Source organism: Zea mays, chromosome 7, assembly GCF_902167145.1.
Source record: "Zea mays cultivar B73 chromosome 7, Zm-B73-REFERENCE-NAM-5.0, whole genome shotgun sequence".
Classification (NCBI taxonomy): domain Eukaryota; kingdom Viridiplantae; phylum Streptophyta; class Magnoliopsida; order Poales; family Poaceae; genus Zea; species Zea mays.
In genome coordinates this window covers 173,053,407-173,064,509 of record NC_050102.1, presented here as the reverse complement: position 1 = coordinate 173,064,509, position 11,103 = coordinate 173,053,407, and the positions used below count along the sequence as shown (strand labels likewise).

The 11,103-nt window shown below is 49.4% G+C and overlaps 1 protein-coding gene across 1 annotated transcript; it reads right to left on the bottom strand.

Moving 5' to 3' along the window:
• Positions 1–212: 212 nt before the first annotated feature.
• Positions 213–4,110, bottom strand: LOC103633404 (putative methylesterase 11, chloroplastic). Its single transcript, XM_008655108.3, has 5 exons — positions 3,581–4,110; positions 2,232–2,468; positions 1,096–1,239; positions 806–937; positions 213–707 (listed from the first exon to the last, which is right to left on the bottom strand). Exons 1-5 carry the CDS (start codon positions 3,920–3,922, stop codon positions 420–422), a joined length of 1,143 nt encoding a protein of 380 aa, XP_008653330.1. The 5' UTR covers positions 3,923–4,110; the 3' UTR covers positions 213–419.
• Between the last annotated feature and the right edge of the window lie 6,993 nt (positions 4,111–11,103).

The window sequence follows — 11,103 nt, the reverse complement described above, 5'->3', positions numbered from 1 at the left end:
CCCCTTCTCTCTCCCCCCAGATTTAGCGTGTCACTGTTCATCACCCTAAACACTGTGCTGTGGGTCCACGAGTAATTGTTAGTAGATAAAAAATTGATAGTTGGTATAGAAAATGATATTTTATAGTGGTAGTGGGGTATAGGGGGAATATTTAGGGGGAACTGCTGCGGGAGATGAAAAAATAGGGGAGAAAATAGGGGGAAAAAGTGATATAGGGGGAAAAATTTAGGGGTAACGGTTGCGGATAGCCTAAGTATAATGGAAGGAATAAGGATGCCTTCGTGGAGACGACGCTGAGATTCTAGAGCCCCTACTTGTTGCCACACCGCCACAGACCATACCATCCTCAGCCTGTACAACAGTCACGCACGCAAGCTCACCGTCCAGCAAAACCTGAAGGAAGCTAAACAAACACGTTCTCACGAAGCCCCGACCGGCGGCATGGCGGCGATCTCGACGAGGGTCTTGTGCAGCGCCTGCGGCTTGGAGAAGAAGGGTGCGTGGTCGGCCCCCTTCAGCCGCAGCACCTTCTCCGGTGGGTTGGCGCCACACATGCTCTGCTGGAGGGGCAGAGGGATCGCGTTGTCCTCCGTGGTCTCCACGTAGAACCGCCGCACCGAGCCGTAGTTCTCGGCGGTGAGCACGAGCTTCTCCAGCACAGGGGCGAAGGGGATGGGCCTCATGGACACCGAGGCCAGCGACACGTCCTTCACAAGCACAAGGCAGTGGGTGTCACAACTTGAGAATTCAGAACCGCTACAATTGTCAGTGACAGTAACATCATAGTACTCCAAAGTCCTCCTACCTTGGAAGGGCTCTGGTTGAACAACAAGTCTCTAAGCAATGCCCTGTCGACGTTGATGGCGGTCGGGGGCCGGTCCTTGCCGTTGGAGTAGACGAATGCCTGCGCCTTTTGGAGCGTGCCGTTTGTGTCCATCTGGAGGAGTGGAAGGACGGCATCAGGACATTACAATCAGAAGAAGACGATGCTGATTTTTGATGCCACACAAAAAGGCAACATCTGATGTCCTTGTCTCTCTCTGTTTTGTTCGATTCGTTAATGTCAATCGTTCAGCTCTGGGGCAGGAGACCGACCTGCTGCTGGAACATGTCAAGGGCACTGTTTCCGTTCGTCAGCATCGCTGCACAGAGAAAAACGGCCTTGGCAACTTTGGTTGGGAACATCTCCATTGCGTAGGATACGCAGGCACCACCAAGATCATGAGCCACCAAGATTACCTGCATGATGTTAGAGGTAGCCGGCTGTTATATTTCCGGTAAGACAGGAAGCTATGCGCAAAAAAAAAAAGGGATCACACCAAGCAGGGATCTTCACATATAAGTCTAAACACACCAGTACAAAGATCTCCTGGAAAGTTCCTATGATGCTTTGAAATAACAATGCTGGCATTTGCTGAAACTCATCTCAAAATTCTGGGAAAATATCGAGGATGATGCAGTGTAGTGCGCAGGCGCACAAACTATTTCCAGGAAACGCTTTTAAAGAGATACAGATCGACCTGACTGGCACTCAACTACCTAAGTCACTGGCGCATACTCCCACTGTCCTACATAATAATAATGCTCAAGCATCAAATCACAACTAAGTTAGGTGGTGCGTAGGTTCTGCACCATAATCCGGGACCACTTTCAGTCAGGGATTTGAGAATTAGCTATGATGATCCCTGTTATGATTGTGATCTTTACAAAAAGGAAAAAAGGACTACATAATTTAGCGCAGGCATATTGTACTCTATCCATGGTTTTCCCTACTTCACTATTTGTATATTGGGTGATTAAATGCAACACAGTTAGAATCTCACCACCCCAAAAGAGTGAAGCCCAACCCCAAATCCATTGGCATTTAGATTAACACTTCACTCACAGTTTCAATGCTGATGCGCTAGCTATTTTTTTACCTACGAAGAAGATACCATTGGCGGATTAAAAGAACCTAAAGTATGACGCTATATCTCAGCTGACGATAACTCAGTCTCTGCCATCCCAAGTTTTTATGATAAGATTGTTAAGGGCCACAGTCAAAGCATGAAAGCGGGTAAACTACCAAAGATCATGCACAGTGCCACAATAGCCAACGGATACTACAATATCCCAAATGGAATGTGACTTTTTATATGGTCTAAGTGTGTATACGGGGAGAGAGAGAGAGAGAGAGAGAGAGAGAGAGAGAGAGAGAGAGAGAGAGAGAGAGAGAGAGAGAGAGAGCTGACCTTTTCAGCATCACCTAAGCCTTCAAGGTAAGACGTAAGCGGTTCAGCGTACTCTGAAAGACTGCAAATCTTGTTCGTGTCATAAGAATGGATCCCGGAGCCTGTCAAGTCGATGGCGTTAACTCTGAACCCACTGTCTTCAAGAAGCGATATAGTCTTGTACCAACACCAGGCGCCGAATCCGCCTCCATGGACGAGAACAATGACGCTGGTTTCCAAATCCTTGGTGTTCAAATCCTGCTCGAGAAATGAACCGTAAGGCACAAGATTGCGGTTATATAGACCCAGGAACACGAGAGTTGTCAGGACACTAGAATTCGGATAAACATATGCACACAATACGCTGAGTCAAAAAACGTGGAGGTGGTTGTTTGCTGGTAAGCACGACAAGACCGAAACGCCATATCAATGTCAAATACCATGCTGATTCTGTTCAACTTTTTTCACAGTTCCGAACAAATTTTAGCATGCCAGCGTCTGCGTTCTCTAGCTGACAGGTGACTTCGAAAATGTCAAACAGAAACCTCCGGATCCCAATCATCCTCGGCTTCCTACGTAGCCCGCGTTACCCTCTTACCAGTCAACAACACTGTTAGCGGTCAAAAATGCCAGTATATAGCAAATTCTCGAGACAACATGATCAGAGCAAACCTGGGAACAATACATCTTCGTCCTTTCTCCAGAGGAACGAACACACAAGCCAACATGATCTCACCACCACCAGAGCTAGAAACAACAGTCAATCAGTTTCTACAGCCCTTATGCGTGAGAGCTTCTGAAAAAAACCAACTGTACGACCAACCACTATCAGCCAACAACCAAATCAGTGCTTGGTCGCTGTCAGATAACTACTCGTTCACATTTTTTTCTCAAGGAGTACTCATCAACTATCGATGATAAAGTCAGGTATTAGTCTTATGGTGGTAGCTACAGATGGAAGCAAAGCACGTGCATTGCACCGGTTCGGATCTGCAGGCGTTCCGATTTGAACGGTCTCGGTCTCGCTCTCGCCCACATATGGGGGCTACGGCATATGCTAACCGGATTGTCATGTCCGGTCCCAGTAAGACAGACAGGCACGGAGGTGGTCGCCCGCCCCTGCCTTCCATTGATTTCGACGCGAGGACGCCAACCGCCCCAGGTGGAAAGTCGCAGAGAAGAAGGCACAAAGTCAAAGGAGACTGCACGAGAATTCAACGCGGTGGCGCGCGCACCAACGACCAACCGAACCAAGCAATGGGGGGGACGGGAACGGGACGACAGGCGGGCGGACGGGCAAGCAAGCTAGTATGGAGGGAGGGAGGAAGGAAGGAAGAAGACAAGGAGTGGTATGGCGTCAGGGTTCTCACCTTGGCGAGGAGCTGCTGCGGCTGGAGCTCGGGGTCAGCGAGCGACCTGGGGCGCGTGCTGCAGCTGCGGGGCAGCGGCGGGCCCTGGCCGTGCCGCTTGGCCGCGTACCGCACCGACGCGGACCGCTCGAACGCGCCACCGCCCCGCTGCCCCAGCACGAGCGCCGCCGCCGCGGCCAGCGCCTCCTCGTCTATGGTCACGGACGCCTTGGCGGAGTCCCTCCCGCCGCCGCCGCCGCCACGGCCGCGGGAGGAGGTGGAGGAGCGCCGCCTCGCCTGCGGCGGCGGGGACCCGTTCCCCGACTGGCAGGGGTCGGAGAGGCAGGACACCAGCGAACCCATCGGGGCCGAGCCGGGTAGGTTCGGGCGGGCCTTCGGAGCAGGCAGCCAGGAAATCCTTGCCTTGACTGCTGCTGCCGCGATTCAGGAGGGGAGCAGGGAGGGAGCTCGACGAGGAGGGGGCGGCGGCAGAAATGGCAGGCAGGCAGGCAGGGCACGGGCGGAGTGCGGGCGCGGCAGTAATGCAATGCAAGGCAAGAGGATACGGAAATTTATACTTCTTCTGGTACCGCCTATTTTGCACATAGGGGCTCCTTGTTCAAGGAATTTCGCACATAGTAGCTTGACACCTTTTTCCAGTTTCAGATATGCTTGTGTGGAGTTCAAACTACGACGGCATGGCTGTGTAGCGGTTTCCTGTCATCGTCGCCGGGTTCTCCTTCACCCGGCCTGCTTTTTTTTTTCCTGCGCTGAACTCTGTGGCCAAGCTTTTCAAGAGAGACGAAAAGCATTAACAACCTTGCTATGTGTGTTTTCACGGTTTTACACTTTTACCCCTTTCTGATGAACAACAGTAGGCCCAGAACAAAAAGGTTAGGTAAAGGCACCCGATCGAATCGCCATCCTTTAATTGGTTTCTCACTCTCCAACTAAAGATAAGACACTGTTGGGCTGCTAGCTACAAGTGCTCAGCATGATTAGTTCGCACGCAGTAGATGGATCGATGCCACAAATGGGCAGTTCTTGTAGCAAGATTTCGAGTTTTTTTTATTTGTTTGCCCCCAGATGCAGACGTTGTGGTAAAGGATGCACGCTTGTCACTCGTCAGTCATGGGCTTGTTGTGCTTTTTCTAAGCTGCATGCTAGCGTTAATGCGAACTTAAATCAGGTGGTCCATTTGTCCAGGCGCGCGGCCCTAAGCAAAGCAACCATGATGGTCTGTACATGTGATTGGCACCTATCAGGCTGGGGATTAGAGGGCGTGTTCGGCAGGCTGCAAGCCGACACTGTTGCAGCTGTTTGGACTGCTGCAGCTGCAATCCATAGAGAGAAAAATACTGTAGAAGCCGCAGCCGCAGCCGGATTGCAGCCGCAGCAAGCCGCAGCGAACAGCCCAAGAGATGGCGATGGGTACCCGAAACCCGATGGGTTTTTACTCTATTAGGGTACGGGTATGGGTCAGTTTTCATACCCATGAGTTTGTTAATGGGCATAAATTTATACCCAACGGGTTTATGGGTACGGGTTTATTCCTATAGTACCCAAACCCGTGAACCCGTGGGTTTTTTAAACCCGACCAAACCTAGTGCATATTGTCATTTTATTTTATAAACGAACAACAAACTTATTATTCCTTATTTACTTCATAATTTTTATCAATTGGTGAATGTATCAGTAGTCGGTGAGAGTGTTGCTTGCTTGCTATTATAGTTTTTACTAGCGTTATATATGTAGTGGATGGATAACTTAGTGCAAGATCACTTAATTATACAACTTATTATTTGTATTTCGTTCTCTCTACTAATAATTTTTATACCAAATCATAAACTCGTTGTTCATTACATAGATTTTGGATCATGATATCATTAATCATTATGATACTTATCGATTATGAGAAGAACAAGTATATTGGAGATGAAACCCGCGTGTAACCCATGGGTACCCGCTAACCCGATGGGTACGGGTTTGGGCAAAATCTCAAACCCGTCATGGGTACGGGTTTTTTAATGGGCATAGATATTTTTCACGGGTACGGGTTTGGGACGGTAAAACCCAGCGGGTTTGTACCCGTTGCCATCTCTACTGGGGATAGAGGGAGGGCGAGGGGGAGCGTCTCCCGGACGAGAGAGCGGGTGCGATTGGCACCTATCAGTCTGTGCACTAGAGCAACAAAGACCGAGAGTGAGACCGAGAGTGGGATCGAGAGCTGACGTGATAGGGACGTGGGAGGAATGGTGCAATAGAACTAGAACCAGCCTCAACAAGGCTTCAGCAGAGAAGGGCCATGAATGATGCAATTGATTAACCTCCAGAACTCATCGATCCAATCCACGGCTGCAGTTACCAACACAACATGCAGATGCACATCATCTGTTTCTCTTGTAAACTTCGTTGACGGGCACCACTCGCACTACCGGACACAGCTCCTTTGCCGAGTGTCTCAGACACTCGGCAAATGCTATTTTACACTCGGCAAAGACTTTGCCGAGTGTAACACTCGGCAAAGAACGCTCGGCGAACTGTACATCGGCAACAGCCTCTTTGCCGAGTACTTTTTGTCGGGCACTCGGCAAAGATTTGACACTCGGCAAAGAAAAGTCACCGTCACGGCGCCAAGTGACGGTGACGGATCCTTTGCCGAGTGTCTTCTTTGGCACTCGGCAAAGAGGCCAATTTTGCCGAGTGTCTGCTCTCACGGCCCTCGGCAAAGACGGGTCCAGTGGGCCCCACCGCCAGTTCCTGTGCCGAGAGCTCTCGTAGGCACTCGGCAAAGGAGGCTTCTTTGCCGAGTGTCTAGTGGTCTGGCACTCGGCAAAGAGTACTCCAGTGGGCCCCTTTGTCAGTCCCTTTGCCGAGAGCCTTGACCACAGCACTCGGCAAAGATGGCTTTACCGGTTCCCAGGTTTCCTTCTTTGCCGAGTGCCATGGTCAGCACTCGGCAAAGATGGCTTTACCGGTTCCCAGGTTTCCTTCTTTGCCGAGTGCCAAGGTCATAGCACTCGGCAAAGTGACCAGGATGTCCCTTTTTTATTTGTTTTTGCTGTTCCATCCAAACAAACAAAAGATATATATCATTCACATCACATTATATATCAATCGCATCACAGAATCAACACATTTATCATCAACACCATATATATCACAAATATCACCACATAAATTAGGTTTCACAGCACATAAGTCTCACTAAGTATCTCACAAGACCAAGTGTAACTAACATCACCAACACTCACAAATATAAGTATGGGTCATCACAAAACAGATCATCAACGAGGTGGGCATCTGGACTGGTTCGGCGAAGGGCTGGACGAAGCGTGAGGGTTTGTTCGACGCCGTCGATTGACCCTGCACAGAGAAGAGATTGCATGTGTGACAACAAATGAATATATATCATGCAGTACTAAAATTTTGATACTCACAGGAGTAGTGAACTCAGCAGGGTCGGCTGTAGGGAACAACGGATGTGGTGGAGCATGACCCTGTGCGACGCCAAGGCTCTGCATGTACGCGAACATCTTCGCCATCCTCTTCTCCAGCTCCTCACGTTGCCTCCTCTCATCATCTAGCTGAGTCTGTAATATTTTGCCCTAATGTTACGATAATGCAAAGAGAAGATATATAATAATCAATGAACGATGAATAGATAAGGAATAACCTGGAGTTGCTGGATACGATGTTGTGAGCTGTCCTGCCGAGGTCGTATGGCTGGGCTCGCGCTCGTGCTCCTTGCTCGCACCTGAGAGAGAGTGGGAGTGGAGGACGAGTCGATTGCCCCGTCGGCAATCCAGTACCGCTCATGCCTCTTGCCTCCTCCGACCCTCATGAGGACATCTCCGTCGATGTCCTCGGTCCTCGGATCATAATCTGGCCCATGGACCTCCTTGGCCATGGCGGTGCACTCACTGAGGCGGTTGTGGACGGCGGAGTTGGTGTACGCCTTGGGCCCGTCATCCGGGTTGTAGGTGACGTCAGACGTCGCCTTCCCCTTGTGGGCCATAGCATATGCCGAGAACGTGGAGCAAGGCGCGCCACCATGTGCCGCCGACTGCGAGAAAACCAACGAGATGGTTAGAAATCATGTCTAATCGAAAGTTATATACCTAAATAAAAAAGAGCGCGTACCCATGCTTCCGCGTATTTGCCCAGGTTGTGGCTGCCTTGATGGTGGGAGGGACCTTGCATCATCAAACGCCGTTCCCGGCTAGCGTTGTGCGCCTCGTCCCACTCAGCCGAGCACCACCTCTGCACCATCTGCTCCCAGCACTCAGGATGCGCGGTGCACCAATGAGGAATCATCTAAAAAAAATACAAGTACACGGTATATCAGAAGATAAAATTAAGCATATTTAGTACCAACAATAAAGTTTTGTATTTACCTGCAAGTATTGGTCTGGAGTCAACGACATGGTTCGGGCGTCCTTCTTGCTCACCTTCTCCCCAAGGACGGAGCCGTGGTAAGTGACGATGGCCTGGATGCGCGCCTCGTAGTGCATGTCCACGACGAGCTTCTTACAGCTCGTGGTAGCCACCACATCCGCCCTGACCTCGTATCCAGCCTCGCATCTGAAGAAATCCTACATACAAAGACGATGTATCCATACATTATTTCAAGAATATGCAACAAATACGACTTATTAAACAATATAGTGCGAGGAAGACTTACCCACAGCTCTTGCTTCACCCGCTCCGCCTTGTTGTTGAATTGTCTGCCGTCCCGATCTACTGCATCGGGGGCGACGGCGTAGTGGTCGAAGGTGTATGCTGGGCTCGTCACTCCGGCGTACTCGACAAGTCCAGGGAAGTGTTCCCTGCATAAAAGGCTGAGGATGCCATTGGGGTTGCGGCCGTGACCCCCTGCAGTCTCCAAAACCATCCAAGACCTGTCCAAGTGATTAAGATAAAGTATTAGTTTCTATTATTAATTTGAACATATAATATGAAAAAGCAGCAACAACATCTAAAGTTACCTACCTCTCTCCATCGGGTCGTATCAGCGGACGTCTGTCACGAAGTATAGGTCGCTGAGGGAGACTCGCGGGACCTCGCAGGTAGATGCTCCTCGAACCTGAGGAGCCAGAACCTGAGACGTCCTGCTGAGCGGCGGCGTCGTCGTCGTCCTGCTGCGCCGTATCGTCGTCGTCCTACTGCGCCACATCGACAACGGCTTGTTGCTCCACCTGCTGTTGTACGACGTCGTCCTGCCGCGCCTCCTCCTCCGTCCTGCGGGTGCTCCTCCTCCCCCTCCCCCTCCCCCTCCTCGTCCCACCGCCCACCATCTTTGTCCAACAACCTGCAATTAAGAGTAAGCAATTAAGCACAGATAAAAAAATATGTATTTAGAAACATATGCAAAATAAATGAAATATAGCATTACATCGATTAAAAATAATCTTCATATGTGTCCGGGTTAGCCGGATCATAAGTGTCATCATCACTATCAACCATTTCATAGTCAACACCATCTGAAGGCACAATTTCGTCATTGGCATTGCCTTCTAGCATTTCTAAGTCATTCTCATTTTGCACCTCATCATCCTCCTCATCAACAACCATTTCAATATCTACTTCCATTCCGATCGCTTCGGTTAAGTCTATCTCAAATCGCCCTTCTAGCCCATCTTTTGGAAGAACTCTTCGTCATATGTGTCCGGGTCTAAGTTATAATCTTCATCGTTTGGAACAGGTAATTTACCGTGCGGTGATACCTTATACACAACATCCCAACCCTTAATATGTTGTTTCGTTTGGCACGCATATGGAAGATAATACACTTGTGTGGCCTGTTGGGCCACAATATAGACATCATCTCCTGGTAAGGTGGAATCCTGTCGAATTTCGACTAGCCCAATATTAGAATGTGTCTGTCTCGTAACTTCAGGGTCAAACCAATGACATTTGAATATCACTGGAGTAAGAGGTTTGGAACCATAAAAATTGAGTTCATATATTTCTTCAATTCTTCCATAATACTCGACCTCGTCAAGCCCGGGCGTAAAGACTCCAGAACACGTGGTTTTTCGATTGGACCGACTTTGGTCGTAGCTTGTTGTGCGAAAACGGTATCCATTGACGTCATACCCAGAAAATTTCCTGACCCTATAGGCAAAGCCATTGGCTACTTGTCTCAACTCGGCACTCATAGACGACTCTCTTTGGCCCTGCAAGTTCAAACATGCTAGATTGTTATATTATTCACACATAAGAGCAACTTCAAATGACAAACTAAGCACGTACCTTATGTTTAAACCAGGAAATGAAATCGGGCAATCCATTTCCCGCACCCTTTCTAAGAAGGGTATCATATTCCTGTGGAGTTGGGTCCCTTGATCGACGCCAGAATTCATGAAGAAATTGCTCCATGTATGGCGTCACCTCTTCAAGGTTGGTCAATATATATAGCATGATATGGCGCCACTCTTCATGTCTCAGGGTCTTGGTGGTCGAACCACTCGCGCTTCCGAGTTGCCCTCGAAAAATGCTGAGGTTCGATTCATTGCCGCCATCATTGTAACGAGGGGGTGGATTATGCACGCTCGGCAGTTTGTCACCATAGTAAGTTGTTGTGAAGTTTGATACCTCCTCTAGTATGTATGCCTCTGCAATGGAAGCCTCGATTTTGCATTTATTTCTACATTTCTTTCGGATAGTCTTTAGACATCTCTCGATTGGATAGCACCAACGTCCCTGCACGGGCCCCCCATTCGTGCCTCATACGGGAGATGAAGAATCAAATGCTGCATCAGATTGAAGAAGCCGGGTGGAAAGATCTTCTCCAGCTTACACAGTAACACGGGTGCCATCCTTTCCAAGTCTGCAATCATGGTCCGAGCTAACTCTTTTGCACAAAGCTGGCGGAAGAAATAGCTCAACTCTGCAAGCGCTAGCCAGACATGCTCAGGGACATAGCCTCGAACCATCGCCGGAAGAATTCGTTCAATCCATATGTGGAAGTCATGACTCTTCATCCCTAAGACTCGCAGAGTAGATAAGTTCACCCCCCTACTAAGGTTAGCTGCATACCCATCAGGGAACATTAACATCTTGATCAACTGTAGTACTTCGTTCCTCTGGGCCCTGCTCAGGACGAAATCGGCCTTAGGCCTTCTCCATGTCTTTCCACCACTAGGCGGCTTCATCTCTTGGTTTGATCTATCACATAACTCTGCCAGATCCACTCTTGCCTTTACGTTATCCTTTGACTTATCAGGAATCTCCATAATTGTTGCCCAAAGTGCCTCGCGCGACATTCTTTTCAGTGTGCATCACGTCAATGTTGTGTGGAAGGAGTAGGTCATCATAATAGGGGAGCCGAGTCAAGCCCGACTTATGTGTCCACATATGTTGCTCACCATATCCCACAAAACCACCTTCTGGGTTGGCCACGAGACCATCTATCTGTTGGCGAACTTCGGCGCCAGTCATCATTGCAGGTGGGCCATCTGTCACCACGACACCACGACACCTCGGTATGAATGGAAGGTGGCGTAGGATTGTCACGGGGATGTCGAGCTGCCTCTTGTGTC